The 23481-nt window shown below is 33.5% G+C and overlaps 2 protein-coding genes across 2 annotated transcripts; one reads left to right on the forward strand and one right to left on the reverse strand.

The window, feature by feature from the left end:
- Window positions 1-20: 20 nt before the first annotated feature.
- Window positions 21-11269, reverse strand: LOC140050891 (L-threonine 3-dehydrogenase-like). The gene is made up of 7 exons (XM_072095882.1): window positions 10973-11269; window positions 10020-10185; window positions 9373-9582; window positions 8795-8927; window positions 7401-7450; window positions 6737-6881; window positions 21-2707 (listed from the first exon to the last, which is right to left on the reverse strand). Exons 1-7 carry the CDS (start codon window positions 11161-11163, stop codon window positions 2526-2528), a joined length of 1077 nt encoding a protein of 358 aa, XP_071951983.1. The 5' UTR covers window positions 11164-11269; the 3' UTR covers window positions 21-2525.
- Window positions 11270-12169: 900 nt separating this feature from the next.
- Window positions 12170-23290, forward strand: LOC140051838 (uncharacterized). Its single transcript, XM_072097159.1, has 10 exons — window positions 12170-12206; window positions 13375-13827; window positions 15094-15528; window positions 15610-15744; window positions 18164-18327; window positions 19762-19806; window positions 20437-20546; window positions 21330-21541; window positions 21968-22297; window positions 22593-23290. The coding sequence occupies exons 1-10, from the start codon at window positions 12170-12172 to the stop codon at window positions 23153-23155; spliced, it is 2484 nt and encodes an 827-aa protein (XP_071953260.1). The 3' UTR covers window positions 23156-23290.
- Window positions 23291-23481: the final 191 nt, after the last annotated feature.

Here is a 23481-nt window from a genome sequence, read left to right on the forward strand (position 1 = left end):
ACAAAAAAATGTGATGTGTCCATACAGTAAATGCCATATGATGTCATATCACTACCATATTTGGGTATATCACTACCATATTTGGGTATATCACTACCATATTTAGGCTCAGTACATATGTAGTTGTGCGACTCGTGGTCAGTACCTAAGCATTTGTGTGGCACTGTTGTTCTTAGTACCTACATAATTGCATGGCGCATTGTGAAACACTAATAGTGAACATTTACATTGTTTTAGGATGAATTACTGTATACGTTTTGGAGAATTGGAAAAATGTACTTATCAACCTCATTAACTATCAGTACAAATTATCTAAAGTGTATAAAAATTACATAATTCAATCTGAATTACTTTATCTTGCATCTAAATCTTTTTCCACAATAAATACAATAGCTACACATAATGAATCTCAGTATATCATTACTCCATTATGAAAATACAAAATACAGACCTATATTACTTTTTACTTTGATAAATGGCACAAATACATAATTGACATTACCTAATATATATTATCTTTATTTAAAAATCTCGACTGGTTAATGGACAGGAATATTTTGCGAATATCTTCATTGAAAGACCACTTACTTTACAACAAACACGCTATTCTAAATGTTTACTTGTTTTTTTTTAACATTGTGTACTGTGAATTTTACTTTACTGGCATTCAATACTTTAGGACCAGAAATAAAATAGTTTTTAAAATTTCAAAAATTTTAATTCATGTACAACATAAACGATCTGTACAGAAGCAGTTAACGGTGCTAGATGTTAAAGAATAATATTTTACATATGCTTACTGGAAATGGGGACCATATCAAAATTATTCTACTGCAGTCACTGCAGTAACTACATTTTATTTACTCTTAACCTCTCTTTTTTGGGGTACAGAAATCAACCCTTCTATTGTAGTGACTGCTTCATGAATTTCCATACATAAAACAAAGCCATTTCATACATTACTGCAGTAAAAAATGTAGCTACTGCAGTAGAATAATTTTAACATGAACCCTAACATGTACTGTAGAAAGACATTATAAAGAATGTGAGACTACATCATAAACAAACGATCACGTTGTTACGTGATATTCTACACTAAGAAAACAATATTTTCAATCAATACTGTTAAACCTAAAGTGGACATTAAAGGATCTATTTCAAAATGGCCTTCCTTCCCTCGGTAAGGACAAATAGGTTATTTCCATGGCAAGTTTACAAGAGGGCACCAAAGGAAAGTGGACACACATATTCAGGGGACATTCCTTTTAAGGGGACACTTTCCCCATAAAATAAACGGAGGGCAATATAATTGGTTTTTTTTGTATCTGAAAAAAAACACATTCTGTATGTGTCAGTGGCGTAACAGCCCATAGCTTAAAGGGCCTCACATCATGTGCATACAATGCAACTATAAAGTGTTAGAGGCCCCCTTAGGAGTGCTAAACCAGGGGGGCCTTTCCCCCTGCATTACACCACTGGTATGTGAATAATGGGCCAGTTTTGTTGAGAAGGAAAGGCTGCAATAGACAAACTACTAAAACCATTCTTTAGGGTCGAGTGTTTCAATGCAATTAAACCAATCGCAAAATCAATACTTTCTGCTCATGCTTAAATAACTTTTTGCATTAATGTTGAAATTAATTCATCAAATTAGTTGCTTATGCTTCTATTATAGATGCAAATTTGACATTTACTATCATTATGAAGATTAAAAATACCATAGCAACCTGATAACACAATATTAGTATGGAAATAACAAATGTGTGTTGCTATGGTAAATACTGAAGTGCTTTGAATATTACTAATAATACGACCTGTATACGACCTGTATACGACCTCAATAAAATGACCTGTAAATGTCTCTAATAATGTGATTTTTTGATGTTATTCAGCAATATCTTAAAAGATGATACAAAAGGAAGGTATTTAAACAACGTACAAGTTTTAAATAAAATGGATTAAAAATATTTTAATATTTTTGAAAAAATGGCAAGTCAAGCCCAGCCTCAAAATAATATAAATTCAAAAGACATATTTTTACCTCAAAGAAGTGAAAACAGAACATATCTGCCATTTTTTTCATAAAAGGATACAAATATTAACAAAAAAAAAGGTGTTTCATGATCAGCACCCTGTTTCTCCACCCTAAATACGCCAAAGATATAATACGTTAAAGATAATATCCAATATATTGTCCCCTGAAAAAATAATTTTTAAAAATGTTTATGCTGAATATGCCATTTTGATGTCCCATATTTAAATAGTTATTCACTTTGACAAAAAATTAGATTAAAAAAAACAAATTATTTAACTGAAAAAAAAACGTAATTTAAAGAGAAAAAAAAGTCAAATTGACTTGAAGTCAATGAGGTTTTGGTTGAATTTAAAGGTTTATTTCATCTTTTAAGTAAAAATATTTTTTGTAGCTTTTTTTTTCTATGTGATGAATTTTATTAAAACTGTAAAATTCTATTCATTTTTTTATATTAATCTACATTTTTCATGTTTTGGGGGAACAATGCACCTTAACAATCACTTTCTAAGCCAATTCGTAAGAATCTTTTATTTGTTGCTTCCTTCATAGCTTTGTCAAAATCACTTAACTTAAAAACAGGTCCCACAAGACTCTCAAATGGATACTTGTTGCTGTACTTTACAATGAAGTCAATGCCTTCTTGAAGATGTTCTGGTTTGTAGCTGTCAACACCTGCAAAATAAATTATGCAAAATTAAAAGCATGGGCTTGTTTGTTTTTTATTTGTTGCTTATTCATCAAATACAAACTTACAAATACATATACCATATATCCTTGGTAATAATCCCACTTCAGTTCTAATCCCACCACAATCACTTTATGTCTGATTTCACAAACAGGCATATCCCCAGGTATAGTCCCATTATTGACTTTTGATCCGGATGTAGGCCTCTCTCTAGCCAGTTCAGATGCCTGAATCAGGATTTCCCCGACCCACCCCTAAAGTCAGCCCAATTTCGTGTACTAGTTGAGTGGGATTATAATATACCGTACGGTATACAAATCACAGGATGAGAGCAAGAGAATAAACCTATAAGCTCTATAGCATGTCCATAGGGGTTGCACAGACCAAGCAGCCTATATTTGAAAATAAAAAATAATATATCAACTGCATTTCTGCTACGTCTGTGCTAAAAAAAATGTGGTGTTCAACGAAAAACATTAAAATTTAGCCAAATTAAGCCAGATGGAAATGGTCAAGATGCTACAGTAGTTGACTCAAGGTCAACTTCGGTCTATCAATCAATCATTTTATATGTTGCACACAGATTAGGTTCCAATACCCAATCAAATGTCTATCCAACATTTAAACGAGGTACAGTAGTTCAAATTTGTCCTGTTTTTGCATATCCCAAACAATAAAGATAATTTATGCACATTATTCATTGTCTCAATATATATTTAATGAGTTACATACACATTTGTATTGTGTCTAATACCTGGTTGAATGTACAGTACAGAGAACACCATTGTTGAATTCTTATTTATCAGTATAATTTTAATAATTCAAGTACAAAAGCCATCTATATTCATAGATTTTTTTCTTTTTCTGAATTGACGTCAAGTATTAAAAATATCAAGATCATTGTTGTAATGGGGAATATATTATGTGGATACTGGCAATCAATGACAACTTGTTTATAACTGATTGTATTGACATTTTCAAAATACATTTTGCATTCATTTACATATCTTCATCTTCAATTTGCTAATGCCATGATGTGTTTTAACATACTTAATTTCATTTTCATATTTGATGGTTTTTAAATTTGCCAATATCATAATTTAGAGTATATTTATTTAAATAAAAAAAAAATTACACTTCATTAATATTTGCTGATATATAATTTGTTGTGATAGTATAATTTAGAATACAATTACAATTCGTATAAACATCGCGCTTTGAATAAACGCTGCGGGGCCATTTTCTCGAATAAATGCCCCACCACATGTATACACAATATTGTATTACAACACATTTCTATTTGTAGTAGAATTCATTGATTGACATGATATTACCAAGCATTTTGATACAATTTTTACTGTATTTTTAATTATGTTGTACTGTATTTTTTCATATCTAAGGGGTATTATATATGTTACCATATATTTACACCCTAAAAAAAACCTCCCCCAAATAAATGCCTCTCCCGAATAAACACCTCCCTCAAATAAACGCCCCCTAAAAACATACCTGAACAATAAAAACCCTGGGGCATTTATTCGAAATAAATACAGTATTTCAATTTCAAAACACAGTCTATACATTCGACTGGCTTTTAAATTGTCAATATCATAACATTTGTCTAATAACAAATTGATTCAATTCAAAAATGTAGTCTACACTTCATTTACATTACATAATATCATGACTTTAAATTATAGTAGAATCTCTCCTTTGGAACCTCTATTAAAGGGACACTTTCCCATGAAACAAACTAGAAATATATATTTCAACACAAGGGCCTACTCCTATTCAGGGGACACCTCTAATACATTTTCTTAGGTCCAGAATTTAAAATTGGATTTTCTTAATGGTAAGATGGAAAGAGTGTAAATGTATAGTGGTAATCGATGACTGCATATATTACATAATTACCAAAGTGGGCATTTGATTGTTGTACGGTCATACCACACTTAAGCAGCGACACATCCAAACAATATGCCTATTCCTGCAGTGAATATGGACGTATATCCACTCAACACATGCAAGGCTATAAACATATTAACATCCCTCAAGTGCCATCATGTATTGTTGATTTTTATCTCATCCATTGTGTTCAATGACAGCAGGGAAAAATATACTGATCAAAACAACTATTATATTTTATTTCATGAATAATTCATGGTCATAGAAATTATTATTAGACATTGGATTCACAAAAGTACCATGTACATAGATTTAATCATATTCGTTTCTATACAGCGACAGGGAGGTGGTGGATGGTTGACCCTCTGGAGTTTTGCATTTTCTTTTGTCTGTGTGGAAATTTGCTATTTTGATTATGTAAAAATATAAAATAATAAAAATTGATATATGTAGACCTGCAGAATAATACTGTGTAATGATTACATATGTTATGACCAAGCAGCACTCAATGATCTTTCTTTAGACACTTTATCTGCGTAATCTATGCTATAAGTTTGCTCTGAATTGTTCAAAAAGTATTCATTTTGGAAAATGGTTTCCAGTGAAGAATGTAAGTAACATGAAACTAAGATGTGTAAAGTATCAACAACCCAAATGCAGAGTTGAAAGATATAGAAAAAATGCAATACCATACCTTATCTCGCTTCTAAATGAATAATCATTATGTATCACTCAATATTCAGCGCTGTACAGCTATGTTATTCTTATTGGTCCTTTTTAGTGGTTTTTTCAATTTTCTAATTTTACTATTTTAAGCTAAACTTTTTAAATGGTCCTGTATAGTATTTTTGGTATCAATTGAATCCTTTTTGATATATAACTACTATTGATTTTATACTTTTATACAAATTTTAATATTGGGAAAATGTAAATATCTTTGTAATTCAGCTAAGGCTGCGATGATGATATTGAAATAAATGAAATGAAAAAAAAATGTATAGATGTAATTATTGGCCGTGATAACCTATGATCACGGTCAACTTTGAGCACTTCTTGTGGATATGTGCGATTTATAAATTATTATTACTATTATTATTATTATTACAGAATATAAAAGCAATTGTACCAAAATAAAACTTTTACAGAATAGGTCTATAGATAATAATAAATTTATTAATTTAACTAAAAAAATGTAATGATAGAAAAATATTTTGATTTGCAACATTTTGCAAAGTCAACAATTTTTAGATAATTTCTTATCTTTATAATAATGTGGTTGAATTATTCTTTGAATAGACACACCTCTGAATGTATGGTTTCCTGTGGGAAAGAGGGTTAAACAGTTCTGCAGCAGTATGGTATAACATTTACAAAAATACAATTTGATACAATTGAGACATACATTTGAATGTAAATATTAGTAAGGGCGTGTGGCGCATTATGTTGGATGTTCGACTACTAATCGTGAGATTGAGGTTCGAATCAAACTCTCGCCGCATTGCTTGTATCCTTAGTCAAGATACTTTACTTACGTTTGCCTCTCTCTACCCGGGTGTATAAATAGGAACCCTGTTAGATCAAGACACAACTTTGCGCTGATTACTAGCAGCATTATGGGAGTATGTATCCATATGTGTTTGATCCAAAAAAATGACTAGGATAATAATGTTCAGCGCTTAGAAGTTTCACAACATTAGGCGCTATATAAATCCAGGATATTATTATTGTTAAACAAAATTTGAAGCTACAGTAGAACTCCTCATTTGGGTATGCTTATTAAGGGGACACACCCCTATTAAGGGTACACACCCCTATTAAAGGGACACACCCCTTTTAAGGGGACACACCCCCATTATGGAGACAGTTACTACCTTTACCTTTTTTATAAACTTTCCCATGAAAAAGGGGTATGTTTTATATGGCCAATTCCTATTGAAACACTCGCTACACTCGTATTAAGGGGACACTTTTTTGGTGTCCCCTTAATAGGGTTTTACCATATTACTAGCAAGTACTGTAGGATGTTAGTGGCTGGGAAATAGACGCTTGGTATTAACAAATATTTCATTTTACGGTCTTGAAAATCATAAGATTAATAAAATATTATCTACCTTTGATGGTGAGACATTTATTGACCAGCTGGTTCACTGTGACATTTAAACTTGGGTTGTTTTGGTTACGACCAACCAATACATATACACCACCTGGCCGAAGAAGTTGGATGCCCTCTGGTATCACTGATGAATCGCCACACACCTGTATGCAAATTAGATATATTTCTATTCAAATGACTTGGAAATACTAAATTAAGGTTGATCTGGTTGATTCTATCATATGAATAAGGTTATATTAAATTTAGATTAATACTTCACTTGATATTAAGTTCATTGAGTATGGCATGGATTTACAACAATGGATAATAAATAATGGATTCAAATATATGTGTGAGCTTTTAAAAATACAATGACTGTCTCAAAGTACAGTGGATGAGGTGTAACAAACACATCACCTTTCATTACCCCCTAATAAAAATAATATCCTTGATTTATATAGCGCCTATTGTTGTGAAATCTCTAAAAGCGCTGAACATCATCACTATAGTTCACATGGCTGGCTTGATCATGATCAGTAAGCTTGATCAGTAAGCATGATCAATTGTCAATGTAAACCTAACTAATGATTGCGATGATGATATATAATATTAATTCTATTTTAGGTACGGATATTATTGAAGATGATAACAATGATACTGATTGACAAAAAATAAATTATTACCTCAATAACAATATCGACTGATTCATCAGTAGGGTAATCACTTTTAATTCCTAAATATAAATAAAATATATAACAATTAATTAAATTTATTTAGCTAAGATGAGAATAAAAACCAAGATCAACCAAGATTCGGACCAAGGATCCTCTCCTTGACATGCAGGCATCTTACCATTAAACCACTGTTTATTACAAACAATATAAAGATACATATTTTGACGCTTCTAACATTAACATAAATTATTGTAACAAAGAGCGTTCAAATTTTTAAACTAAAGCTTTGTCTACACTATTAAACTATTGTAGTTTGACAAAAATGGTGTGATGTGCCCAAATATGGTAGTTTTATGACATCATCATGTATGGGCACATCACACATTTTTTTGTCACATAAAGTTTGATAGTGTAGACAGAGATTTAGGACCTCAAAACGGCACTTTAATTTGATGTGGTAATTAGAAGAGAACGAAGAGAATTTTATTGATATGCAATCCCAAAGAATTTATTTTTAAATGTGTGGAATTTATTTGATTGCTCCATGATACCACTCATCTGTCAGTATTTACCTTAAACCACTACCTTCCAATTCACTTTCATCTCGATTTATTGGCATGTCATAGAAGTAATGTTAGCCAAATTTAAATGAGATACTAAAACTTGTTTATTACGGAAATTATAGAAATATATAAAACAGTATTCCTCAACTGCATACATCAAAATTTGGCCTCGTGTCAAAAAGTTACTGTATTTTTAAGAATTAAATTTACCAATTATAATATTGAAAAATAAAAATCTCGTTATTATTAAAAAAATCAAGAATTTCCAATTCAATTCAATATTTATTTCGCCCAAAATCAGAAAACATTAAAATATGTATAAAAAGTATCATTTGGTCGAGGGACGAAATAAAGACTCAAATAAGTCTGTCACTGTCGCCCCTTCTCATAACACATAATAATTATATAATGTATGTAAACATAAAAACAATTTGTACAACAAACAGTTTGTAAGGTTTAGGCCTACTTAAGGGTCTTTCACAACTGTTCCGGTGCGGTTCTGGTCCGGTGCCGACAAATGCAATAAAACGCCAATTTTTTGTTGTTACGCGGCCACACGCATATCGATTGTCGCGTGGAGCATCGTGAAAACACAATATTGGCAATCAAATCGCCGAACCGGAACTATGCTGGAACAGGTGTAAAAGGCCCTTTAAACATGAATAGCTAGACTGCTGCATACTTAAGTCAACCTTGAGTTGAGTTGATGTGATGTGTTTGCACGATCAATATAAGTGCAGTGATGAAATATGAAAGTTTACCTGAGACTTGGCACCAAAATTTGGAGAGGTGCGGACGAAAAACTTTATAATGAACCTTGGACAAGTACGGATTACTTACGCATATCAATTGGTACTCCTCCAAACCAATTTACTAATTTTAACCGTTCTGAAATATAATCTGTACAATAAACTTTACTATAGCCTGCTTGATGTAGTATAGCACAACCATATATGCCAAATAACCCTGCACCCTGCAAACAAATATATTTTCATCAAATTAAATTAATACTGTAATTGTAGGTTGGAAAGTTTCTTCAAGCTCTGTGTACACAAACTTTTTGTGACAAAAAAATGTGTTGTGCCCATATATAGACATGATGATGTCATATCACTACCATATATGCATATCACTACCATATGTGGGCACATCACACTTCTTACAGTTTAAAAACTACAAGTGTAAAATATTACAAAAAAGAGAATGCTGAGATTGGGGGGTGATGTATCAAAATGTTCAGAATTGTACTGGGAAGGCTTTAAACTACATGTAAAATACGGTACAATTTATATATTTATTTTATTTCATCAAAACCAACAGCAACAAATGTTGCCACTTAAAGGTATAAAACAGAAAACAGATACAATAAAATTTGTAAAATTTGTAAAATATACTTGAGATTATTCCATTTAATTTACCTGTATTAAAACTTTCATATTTTTAATACCATCTTTAGGTAACGTAGACAAAACATGCATCATCGTAGCGATTGCAGAATTTAACGGAGCGGCCATTTTGTCTGTAACGCTATCTGGTATTTTGACAAGCCTTGTACCCTTTGTTAAAATGATGTGAGATGCAAAACATCCGCTGAAACTCTGACTACAGTTCAACATTCCTTGGCCATACTGCAGAAAAAACAGTTGTGTTGCTGTCAGAACAAATTCCCATTGTGTATACAATGTTTTAAACATTTACATCAATGGATAATAAATAATGGATTCAAATATTTGTGAGCATTTAAAAATACAATGACTGTCTCAAAGTACAGTGGATGAGGTGTAACAAACACATCACCTTTCATTACTATTGTTGTGAAATCTCTAAAAGCGCTGAACATTATTATTACCAGTCAGTATGGAAACATAGGCCCCTACTCCCATACTGCAGCTAGTAATCAGCACAAAGTTGTGTCTTGATCTAAGGGTCCCTTCACGTCACCAAGCGGCATTCATTTTGTTCAAATTGATACTTTTTTAACCCACTTTTTACTAGCAAATGCACATGTCTCGTCAATTTCGTACAGAGCCTCATTTTCATTAAATGTGACGCGAATATTACATACCATAAATTTGTTATAACATCTTTGTTGGAAACCATGTTGACAACATTGACACTTTGAACAAGCATCGTACATACAGAACGAGACACGGTCACCTGACTTGATACCCTCCAAATCCAGACTGCTGCCTACTTTGACCACTTCACCAACAGCTTCATGACCCAGTACACTATACAATTGATCAGAAAAAAAAATGTTTAAATAGTTTAAATATTGGTGACTATACTACGAGCAAAGTGGTCTTGCTTCTAAGAAAATTTTTTAGTTTTCTCTCTAATCCATTATTATGGACTGGGCATTAATAATGGCCACTTACCTTCACCGCCGCGCAGCTGGTTTATTTACTTTTTTTAATTGGGTAACCAAGCTACATAGAGATTGAGGTGCAAAAGTGCAGTATCTTAAATTGAGCTTGGTTCGACCCTTCCCCAGGCCTTTCCCACTTGCATTGTGACTAACAACGTCCACTAACAAGTGGAATAATGTTTTGACAGTCATAGCGTGATCATTTGTAGAAATAAAGTGTGAGAGAATTATGACAGCGATTCCTTTTTTATGTGCGTTCCATGTTATTTTGTGTTAAAACTTCTCAGGGCGATGTCATCAGAAATTGTGCAAAAGCGTTTCTTGCACAATTTGCAATTAAACTGCACTGCACTTAAAATAAGTTATACCTGCACAATTTGAAATAAACAAGAAAACCTTAGCAGAATTTACAATTGCGCAAAGAAATCCTTGCGGGATTTGGAATTGCAATCGCACATACTAAATAAACAGTGTTAAAGAAAAGAACGGATTGTAGATACAACAAGATTACTAGTTTTGATACAGGCCGGTTGTACTTAAATATGTAGTAGCCTTGGCAGTCCATATTTAGTACAGTAGGCCTACTTTTAAACACACAGCTACTTGTTGAGTCTGTGGCCAGTCAGATGGTCTTGATTGATGAGGCTTACCTCGGAGTTTTAGCTTTCGAAAGCCCCTGTAGAATTCTCAAATCATATCCGCATATTGTGGCAAGCTTGATTTTGACAAGAACCTCGTCTGGTCCAATGTTTCCTAGATTTATCTGTGTGTTTTCGGTCATAAAGCAAGGGGTTCGATCAGTTCCAAAAAACACTACTCTCTGTGCTGGTACGGAAGCCATTTCATCTGCTGTGCAGCTCCAATCTCCTGCTGGCTTGTTGTTGTTGTGTCTTCCACTTCCGCCGGCCGTCGTCGGCAAATTGTTTATTTACGTTTTTGATGGAAAAAAAGTTTCATCAAAACAGCCGCCGCCCATGGTTTGGTGATTTGGCTGGAGAGGGCGCAACGCTAAATTTATGCTTGGTATATCAAGTTGCGACCATCATTCATTCAACTATTAACCAACCATAAATATAAGCCTACTGACACGTCGATAACTGTCCAGATTAACTAAATAAGAAAATAGTGGTTATTAATCCACCTTAGACGTACAGTACAACATTATCTTGTAGCCTACATTATAATTATTATTTATTTTATTAATCAGTCCTGTACTGAAACTTGTATCACAAACTTTCTTCTCTCAACACAATTTAAAGTACAGAAACATTAAAAAAATGCAGATATAAAAGGATAAATCTTATCAAAGAGTTGCAACGTTATAAGCAATCAAAAGTTCAGTAGAGGGTGACCATTAAAAAAAATTACTTTCTAAAAAATGACATACTACTGTGTCAATGTAATATCGTCATCTAAAATATTCGGCATTTAAATAGTTCTATCTTATACATACTGTACCATATTTTATTATTTCATATGAATTATGTGAACTAAAAGAATGAATTTGTTATTGAATAAACCAGACCTAAAATTATATTCGTTTGTAAAAAAAAATATGTTTATATTTTATCGTCCATCGTTATCGTCCTAGTGTGTGAGGCCTAGCAGCCTTTATACCTCATGCTCACTTTGCGTCATTTAACCCATCTTTATTTTCCGGTCAAAGCTTTTTGTTATAGGTAAATGTCGCTATTAAATAATTTTTTTAATTTGATTTGTACGTAATAATAGACAATTGCTTTGACTGTAATTCGTTCGAATTGAATTTCTCCGCCATTTTGATGTAAGATGTCGAGATAGGTGGTCGACGTCAAACTTCTGATACAATGTTAGGCATACGGACGATAATGTGTATGTTGTCTATTGGAATGCACCGAGTATATTGTAAGTTGTTTTCACAAATTATTTTCAAAAAAATCAACAAATATCCATTGCCTTTATTTCAAAACACTAAATTGTTCATCAAACGTGTGGAAACATTATTTGTTTTTTAATTTTAATCTTGTAGGCATAAATTTATACTAAAACTAAACTTAAAACTACTAAACCAAATCATTAGCATTACATAGCTACCAGTAACTTGAAAAGTAAATTTGAAAGATTTATTCTTTTTAAATTATCATTATTTATTTAAATGATTATTTATAATCATGATGATTTGTAATTGTTTGAATTTTAACGAAATCATTTATACGGTGAATTTTGCCAAACGGATAGGAATAACATAATTTTGGTTTACCTTAAATATCTGATTAGTTTAAGCATGGATATATAATTTATAGATCCATGGTCCTAGCCGGCTTCCAATTTTCAATTTGACTACAGTACAATTGTATTTTTATTTTATTTGTCTATAAATTGCGTTACATTTTCACTGATACATGTGACATTCTATCACGCAATTTGTCATGTGGCGTAATCTAGAGTCTGGACACAACTTTGCGTAAATAAATAAAACATTAAGCGCTATATAAATCCAGGAAATTATTATTACAATTGTGTATACAGTGTCACAATGCTTAACATATTGTGAAACACATGTGTAAGCCTAACTTAATCTCAACCTTAACTTATAGTTACAAGCACCACATGTGAAACATAGTCAGTAATGCCATGTGATACCGTATAGATAGGTTATCTGGGGTGTTCTAGTTCTCAAACCAAGAGTATTCAATTGAAGCTTAAAATAGATAATCAGATAAAAAACATCTTGCCATCTAACAAATGTCTTCTGAAAGATGCAGCAGACATGACAAGCTTGTAATCTGATTGTATAGGCTTTTAACTCTTCTGAAGGGTTGATGAATCTGGTAATTCTTCTTAACAAAAATAAAAAACGATTAGGCCTACATGATTCGGTACTCTTCTGCAGTATGTCGACTTGGTACGGCTTATGATCACGTAATCTCATCATTCTAAAGCATGTAGATGGCATGTTTATTATCTAGATATCTTGATGGTTATTTTTAACTTCCGTAAAAATGTCAAGTCATGTTGTTATGTTGGTCACTCCACTGCATTCTGTAACGTTCTATAATTTGTGTACATTAAGGTATTTCGAAATTTCAATATAAGTTATCAGAGTACACTGTCCATCTGCTGGAGAACGATCGACAAACTTGGTTGGAAGTCAAGATTAATTGTGAGACTGGTGGTGGTTATCTGGCCTGCCTTACCAGTACCGATGAAGTGGATGCAGTCATTGAGTACGTGAATATGAACCATCCGACTGGAAATTACGCAATCGGGTTATCTCGCGAAGCAAGTCTCGATAAACACATGTTTGCAAATTGGAAGTGGGAAACAGGAGAGGCTTTTAATGGATCCATACCATGGCATGTATACACAGGCAATACTGCTGACGAACCAAATACAGCTACTTTCTTTCAGTGTGGAGTTAGAATCAGTATCAGCGATCGTACACTGAAGGATATTCAAACAGCCATTAGTCTTAGATATTGGTATGGACGAACAGAAACACAAGGATATATTTGTGAACGTCGTGGTACGTAGCTCGGTATTAATATTACTACTATTTCCATTCTCATTTTATTAAACCTGTTGAAATGCATAATTATATTTATATATTGGCAGGCAGGTTAGTTTTGTATGACTATTTGTATGCATGTTTGTATGTATGTTTGTTTACACTATAATGGTAAACAATTTTCAGATTGTCTTTCTGAATTTCTTTAGCAAATAGCTCTATGTACATACCTATTGATTTTCAGGAAAATCGATGTATTGCTGACGTTAGAAAGGTTGATTGAAATCTCGAGTTATCTTAACTTCAACATGAACATAGATATTAAATAGCATGCCCTCTGTTGTTTCTTGTTTCACTTTTAAATTATGTTTCGTTTTTCTTTGTATTCACATATCAAATCTAAAGTACAAACCTTTAATGACAATGTAGACTTATTTAATATAATAATTAGTACCTTTCAATTAGTGTCTACTTAATTTACGCAATATTGAACAGTTAACTTACTTCAATTAAATTTACGCTAACATTTTGTTCATATCAATCAAATCAATCAATTAAATAAAACAACAATAGCTTGCTTGTCAGTTTCAAGTTTGATTTCGAGAATACTCCATGTCATAAATGTTCTCCAAGTGTTTTTGACAGTGTGCCTTTTGTATTTGTATAGAGTAATTTTTATGCTATTGTATACACAGTGTTTGAAAATCAATTCATTTTTTATGTACGATAAATTGAAAGTAATTATTAACCAAAATGTTTCTCCATATATATATATATATATATATATAAACATATTAGGCACAGAACATTAATTCTAAACCGCCCGGTGATATACTGAAATTTAATTAATTAATTTGAAACGATAAAGATGAGGAAATCTGTGAGAATGAGAAAAAGTCGCCCCAACCGAGACTCGAACTCGGACCGCCTGCTTGATATGCAGATGTCCTAACCATTAGACCACTGGGGCTTTCATGGCATTGTTCGAACTCGATTGGATAGCGACTCTTTAACATTCTCGACGTGGTACGGCGGAACAGCACTAGTCCTTAAGTTGTACGCACGCGCACCAGAGATCAAATTGATACGCCCTCATCTTACATGGAATGGGGTGGATGAAGACATTAATTGCTGCTGTTTAATTACAACAATGAGTATGGTGATGTCTGTGATAATGACGTCAACAATCAGAATGATCATGACGACATGAACACAAAATTACTTTTGTTTTTTCTTTACATTTAATCTATTTAACTTAATATAATTGTCTTTTAATTTGGTAAGGTTCACATTTCCAGTACATGTGGTCTGAATACACTGTCAATATTCTATACGGGAACGATCAACAAACTTGGCTAGATGTCAAGGTTAATTGTGAGACATCTGGTGGTTATCTGGCCTGCCTCACCAGTACCGATGAATTGGATGCAGTCATTGAGTATGTCAATATAAACCATCCGACTGAAAATTACGCAATCGGGTTATCTCGTGAAGCAGGTCTAAACAAAAAGGTGAACGAAAACTGGAAGTGGGAAACAGGAGAGGTCTTTGATGGCTCCATACAGTGGTTGGATCACAGATCATCCTCTACTGCTCCTATTTTTGGGAAAGGCCAGCAGTGTGGTGTTGCTATTAGTATCAGCGAGCGTGCAATACGCGATATCAAGACAAGTACAAGGCTTATCAACGGACAAACAGTGGGATACATTTGTGAACGAGGTACATCATCATATTATCAAACTATACTATTACTATTATTATTACTATTGTATCTCTATTGTTATTATTTTATTTTTTTAGGAGTAAGAAAAACTCGTGGACTGTATCGTTTTCACAACCATTCAAGAATTTCTATGGATGTTGGGTATTTACGATGCGCGCTACAATGCTTGAAACTAGAGGCGTGTCATGGTTTCTATTTGGATGTTGCTGGCTGTCAGATCAAGCAAACGCATGAGTATCTGCATAAAGGAACCTATTTCATACTCGTTGAATAGTCAACAATATTATAGAACGTCAATTATTATGAAACTGAAGCATGGTATTTAGGACATGTCCTTGTCAAAATCCTGATATAGCACCAGAAAGCTTGTTTTATTAATAATTACAAAATAAATAAGATAATTGGTATAGCATGCACCAAGATATTTTATTTATAAAGCATGTTTACGAATACGATACGAATCATTTTTATTGCAATTTAAAATCATAAATTGAAGTTTAACAGTTCAATTAGAAAAATAAGTTGTTATGTTTATAAGAGAATTTGTATATACAATTATTGTTTAATTGTCGTCTTAGGCTTATGTTTATAAATAACGACGGTTAATATTGCGATATTTTTATCAATGTTGAAACATAATATAAACTTATATTCATTACAATGAATAAACATATTACAATGGTGACATTTACAACATTAGCTTCATCAAACTGAAATGACCATTGCTCCTGATGGGCTAAGATTATCCAATTCAATTCAGTGATAAATTGAACAAGTGACATGATATCGTAGTATCCGTCGTCTCAGAGGTCCTTTCATAAGCCATACTGTGTAGCGGCCTGGCATTTACCCGATAGTTTATTGAAAGTTGTGTGAGTAAAGTTAGAACCAAATAATACCAACAATAAACTCATTTCGCTTATTACAGTAACATTTTCTTTAAAATGTCATTTACCACACTCTAAACCAGCGTTCCGCAACCTTTTTTTTTACCGCGACACCATGATCCTATTTTGTGAATTTTCGCGACCCAACATTGCGTATTTGATCTTACAGAAACACCTAACCTTTCTAGCGTCATATTAATACATAGTCATGATGCATACATAATCATCATCGTTATAGTAATCTCTATTAATGGGACGCCATAGGCATTTTGCCACCCGCAGTCACAAATTACCCATGGTGGGGCCTGTGGCAAAGCGAATTTTGTTAAATGACACCCCTGGCTGGAAATGGTACTCTCGCACGTAAAAATTATGATAAATGGCACCTCTAGTTGGCCGGAAATGACACTGTAATAATATCGCGCTCGCAATTGGGTAAACGATCGTAGCCAGCTACTTTTTCCGCCGGTAAACACATTTGCGTTCAATGCTAACGTCAAGGGGTTCTCCCGAACCATAAAGGCCTGAACAACATCGATATGAGTGTAATTTGGGATGGACCTGTTTATATTGTTCTTTCTATAGTATTATTCTAAATTGTTCATTGTAAAAGTTCCCACCACCGGTACATTACAGTTCGCAGTTTTTCAGTTAAGTTACACACTCCTTTACAAACTACAGAAAAATAGCGTCGTAGAACCAGTTGGTAGTTAATTAAATCCACGTCACCGGGGATTGATCCCCACTTGTATATTAACAACAAACTATGCGTCAAAAGCGTCCATCCCGTCGTCGATTCCCCAATTGTTTGTACGCTACGGACTCGACGCACGTCAACATAGGGAAAATCTGTATATGTAAAATGTAATCAGTGTTGTAGATTCTACAAAACTGAGAACATTTCACATATATCAGTGTATAATTGATAAAAAGTTTCAGTATCGGAAACAATTTCGCGAGCCATTCATTTTTTCGTGACCCAAACATTGGGTACGGCGCTCTAAACCATGGTCGGTAATTTAAGTTGTCAATTAATGTCAAGGGCCTTTTATTAATTCATTTTCACGTAAATTAACTCGTTACGATTAGAGGTAAATTGAAAAATTATTACCTCAAATTAAATGTTAAAAATCGATATCATCGTCTGTATTCATTTTCCGAAGACTTAATGAACGATATGAGTCTGGTTTGGTTGAAATAAAGATTAGAGACTTTGAAGTTATTTTCTTTTCTACTCGGACATCACTCCATTTGGTGCGGTTATAATATCATGGAGCGGCGTATACTTGTCAACTCATTAATATTACATATGTGTGGTAAGTCAACTTATAACTTTTTGTTTGCTGAATTCAGCCATGCACGTACATACTGTAACTATATCATATAGCGACAAACAGCCTGTGGTATCGTGTCTTCAACAGAAACCTACATCCCATGGTAATACTGTCTCCTGATACAAACTGATTTGATTTTCCCGTAGCGATGTTTGTAAAATGTAACACTATAGTGCTGAAAACGTCGTAGGTTCGATTTAACGCAGTTGGGGGCAACCACAATTATTAGAAGGGCATTTGCTTACGTTGCGTAGATTGCGTTACGTGCGTCGTTAGTGAGAACCAATCTTGAGTAATAGGACACACTGACTCTTATATCTGGCTTCAGAGATATGATAACTGTTTTTTACTCGAACATCAGTATTATACACTTAGTCAAACCTAGAGTAAAGTAAAATTCTTTTTTTTAGTTACTGTTTTTGGACTGAATGCTATGATGGAGTCAGAAGGAACGGAACATCGTTTGATTGTTAATTTGATGAAACGTTATAGTTCATATGTGCGACCCGTGTACAACGAATCATCGCTTGTTATCATTGACTATCATATGGAACTATCAATGATACTTAATATTGTGAGTCACGTCTCGCTAATATGGTAGAAGAGTAGTATGAATACAGAAAGATAACAAAATCAAAACATATTTTGCTCTCATTACATTAAAGTCTAAATATTTTAGTTCAGATCGTTACTTGGCTAAATAGTATGAGCTGAGTTCCCACACTTAAGCGTAGTTCCCACTAGAGACGCAACGCAAGGACGTACGCGCAACGAAGACGAGTTGACCAATGACAAGCCACTGTTCGAATAATCCATCGCTTGTAATTAATCAAATCGTTTACGTTGCATTACGTCCTTGCGTTACGTCTCTAGTGGGAACCAAAAATACTGGTATCATTTTTAGACTGTCTTTCTTTCTTCCCAAAAACATTCTTCATACCTTGTATTGTACTCTTATTTTACCATATTTAAACTATTGCAATGTAGTTTGGTGCAACACGTATGAGTCCAACACTAGCAGATTATTTATCAAACAGAAGAAAGTAGTTCGAATAATATCAGGTGCACCACCACTAGCTCACTCAGATCCCTCATTTTCCTCCCTAAACCTTTTAAAGTTGAAAGATCTTAACTATCATCAACAGTGTACTTTTCTCTACTCATCGATTAACTCCCTAAACCCACCTCAATTTACAAATTTATTCCAACCAAACGCATCTTTTCACAATTATAGAACTCGAATTGTACAGGATATGCATATCCCTCTTCATAAAAAAAACTTCATTTCAATATAACATAAGATTTAGTGGACCTAAACTATGGAATAAACTACCTTCAAATATTAAAGTTGCTGTATCTAAGAAAAGCTTTTCATTTAAACTTAAAAGATATATCACATCCAAGTATTAATTTTTATTATATTACATTTTATGATAATAATTTTAATGATGAGTAACAAGAAGAAGACGAACCAATTCTTTATTTATACCAAAATTGTTTTTTTTTTTTTTGTTATTTTACTTATTTAGTTTAACCCATGTTATGTAAATTGTTAATATTGTTATTTATTTATTTTTTTAATTTATTTATTTATTTATTTATTTTCTTTTTCCGTGTTGTTTTTATCTAATCTTTGTTTAGGCATGTCTGTCACAAGCTTTTTGCTTTTTTGATCATGCCTTTTTCAATCATATTACCTTTCTTTACACCATTTGGTTGACTGTTTTATTTTGAAGAAAATAAATGTTACTTTGAATTGGAAAAAAAAAATTGAAGCTATACTTAATTGCTTACCACTTACTTACTCCGCCTTCGGTATAACTAATCAACATACTTCCCTCAATTTTATCTTGTCCATTGCTGTTGCCTCCAATAACTACAATGTCCACCGCTTCTGAAGGTGTTTTGGTTTTGTGATACTTGTTGGCGGTTTCCATGCTGTATGATAGCCATCCCCACCTACTAATTTTACACTTCTGACTTTTTATTTGCTAATTTTGCTTTATAGGACGAAAAAAATCAAATATTGACGACAGCTTGGTCGCTTGAACAGGTAAGTATTTATTTTTAAATCATAAACTCATGCTGTTTCAATTACATTATAAATATTCAATTATTGAAAAATACATTAATCAACGCAGCTGATTCTTAATAGTGTCATGTCTAGAGACAGAATATATTAACAGTAACCCATGTGGGAGAAATATTGTCGTCAGCCACACGATTCTGCAGATGTCGCTATCTGACTAACTTGCGATCGTCAGTTATACAATATCTAGTGACAAGTTAAGAATCGGATGAGTCAACGGACGGTTTTTTATTGTGTCTATAGCATCCGTACGAGAATCTGATGACCAATGTATTTTTACATTTAAAATCAACTTGTATCAATATTGAATTGAATGTAAATTGATCACTTTATTTCAGGATATATATTCCATATATACAACAAAAATTAATACAAAACGGAAAATAGGATTTTCCCCACCTAGTGAAGAGATAGTGAACTGTACATCTTTTCAAATACATTTACATAATAAACTCAACCGGACCCTGGACCTTGTTATACATTCCCTGAACATTGGCTATACATTCCCTGAACATTGGCTATATACACTTGAACATTGGTTGTATACACTTGAACATTGGCTATATACACTTGCAATTTTGAATCTCGTCTTAGAAATGGTTTGATGAGTTTTTGACATGGGATCCATCTGAGTATGACAACTTATCTGTCGTCAACATACCAGCTAATACGATATGGCTTCCCGATACCGTTCTTTATAACAGGTATAGTGTCGTCTATGAATGTATTATTCACAACTTAAAAAGGTTAGGCCGTGCACTTTCTTGACAAACTGCTTTCTAGCTTTGTGTACTCAATGAATCAAATAACAGTCTCTGCATACTTTGCAGTCATTGTGATCCTCCAGGTAGGACAAAAATGACAACCTCCAGTAATATAAACTAGCCTAGACAGACACTACCAACAGACATAAAGACATCAGAGTCAACACCTTCAAAATACGACCAAAAACCCACTTGTAAACAAAATCATTTCCTGTTTAAAGATGTATTGTCCCTTAAAAACATGAAAAATGAAGAATAATTAAATCAGACTTTGAATATATTTTGTAGTTTTAATAACGTTATTCACTTAATAAAAAAAAACAGAAAAAAATAATGTTTCACTTATAAAAGAACAAAATAAATGGTTAAATTCAACCAAAAACACATTAGCTGGCAGCCAATTTGACCATTTTTTGCTATAAACTACATTTTTTCAGGTAAATACATTTTCTTTCGATCCAATTTTTAGTCAAAGTGGATAACTATTATGTTACATTAAAATGACATACTCAACAAAAAAATGTGTTAATAATTATTTTTTCATCTTTAACTTTGTCAAGCGCCTTTGAAGATTATTGTTATGAATACCGGCGCTATATAAGCCTGATTGAATGATTGATTGATTGACATAATTCACGGAGCAAACTCAGAGTTTCAAGTGTTCGATAAGGTTTGCTAGTGTAGACTGGGCTTAGATGTCTTATTTTCCCCCTTTTTTTGCAGTGCTGACGTGGACGGAACACCAGGCAATGGAGTATCTTCAACGTACGCTATCGTTAGAAGTGATGGACTAGTTTACTGGCCTGCTCCTGCTATTTTTAAAAGTTCATGTAAAATGGACATCACATACTTTCCATTTGACCATCAGTATTGTACTTTAAAGTTTGGACCATGGGTATACTTGGCCAATGCTGTTAGAATGAAAAAAATCAGCGGTATGTAAAAACCCAGTTAATAATGTTATTGTTATTATTCAAATTACATCAGTAATTGGTTATTCTTGACTTACAATTTCTCAATTACCGGGAACCATTAGACAAGACCACAATGCAAAACAGGTTTTCTTTTACCTGATTGTGTAATCATGTATAAAGATGTTAAATATATCAATAAACCTGTTTTTTTATTATTATAAAATGCTATTCACATGAATGACTGCTTGCGCATTTTCTGCGTGTCCCCCAGAAAAGGAAACATTAATACACATGCGCATAAATCAGCAGATTCGATTCATGGATAAATTCCACTGAAAAAAACTTTACATGAACAATCACTAAAGGATGATCACATACACAAGAGCGGTCGTCAGCACAAATATAATGTACTACTATATAATATCTTTTTTATTTCTTTTTTAAAAGATGGTGACCATGAACACGCTTCTCCTAATGGCCAATGGACATTACTGGACATGCATAGTGAAGAGCATCTGGTGAAGTATGGATGCTGTCCTGAACCGTTCTCTGACATCACGTTCTACCTACACTTACGACGAAAGTCATTGTTCTACATGCTAAATCTCCTATATCCCACCATTTTCGTGGGATGGATGTCACTCATTGTGTTCTTTTTACCACCGCAGTCTGGTGAAAAGGTTGGCCTCAACATCACCATTATGCTATCGCTTGTGTTCTTTCTGCTCCTTGGGGCGACGTTTCTTCCACCGACGTCACTCTCTGTTTCATTTCTAGGTAAATATATTGTTTCTTGTGTAAATGGCCGTAGTGCTTTTGATATTTACTACACTATGACATTAACCTATGCAAATCCGAGCATGTCCAGTAATTTGTTGTCCAAATGTCTTTATATAATAAACACTTTATTAAAGAAATAAGTTAGATTTAATGAAGATAAGGACAATAACAGCGGATACACAGTCTTGCGTTGTAACAAAGTATGATATATAGGCCTATTAATCTCATTATTATTGTATAAAAATAATGCAAATGTTACCACCATTTACAGTTCATATATTATTTTTATTAGGTAAACTCTTCGCGTGCTTTATCATCGTAATGTCACTAGAAACCGCGATGTCTGTTATCATAATCCGTCTGTCTCTGCATGCTCCAAACAAGTTACCTCCAGCCTGGTCACGCTACCTTATTCTGGACAAACTAGCGAAGGTAATGTGCCTTAATAACTACCGCCACGAATACAACCCTAACGATACCATTGAAAACATCAACGAACAGTCTGACGAACATGATGAGTTAGACACGGTTACCGATGACGACATGATCTATGAAGTCATTGGTAACTCTCTTCTCAATCATCTTGATATGGAACCGGCCAATCAGAATAATGTACCGAATGATGTAATCGATGAGGAAAATGACGTTCACGTTGGAGCAAACATTTTGCGTATTGGTCGATACCTGAAGCTGATTGGTAGAAAGTTGAAGACACGTGACAAGTTATCGGCTGTTCAGCGGATTTGGGTTGATATGTGTATTATAATCGATCGGCTGTTGTTAGTATGTTTTGTTCCAGGTTTAAATGTCTCAGCAATAATAATTCTTTACAAATTAATGACTGATTCCTTGTAAAGCTTGGTTCTCACTAGCGACGCAACGTAACGCAATCTACGCAACGTAAGAAAATGCCCCACCAATCATTGTGTTTGCCCCCCCGCCTGCGTGAAATCAAACCTATGATATTTGCAGCACTATTGCGTCGTCGCTTCCCACTTGTGATTACGCAGTACAGCACTTTGCGTCAATACGTCGCTGCGTTGCGTTCTAGTGGGAACCACGCTATAAGCTTGGTTCCCACTCTAGAACGTAACGCAAGGACGCCAACGCAACGCAAGCGTTTTAACCAATGACAAGCGAAGTTATAGACAGTTAGCAATCACAAGCGAATAAGCCATCGC

This window comes from Antedon mediterranea, chromosome 6 (genome assembly GCF_964355755.1).
Source record: "Antedon mediterranea chromosome 6, ecAntMedi1.1, whole genome shotgun sequence".
In the NCBI taxonomy this organism is placed as follows: Eukaryota; Metazoa; Echinodermata; class Crinoidea; order Comatulida; family Antedonidae; genus Antedon; species Antedon mediterranea.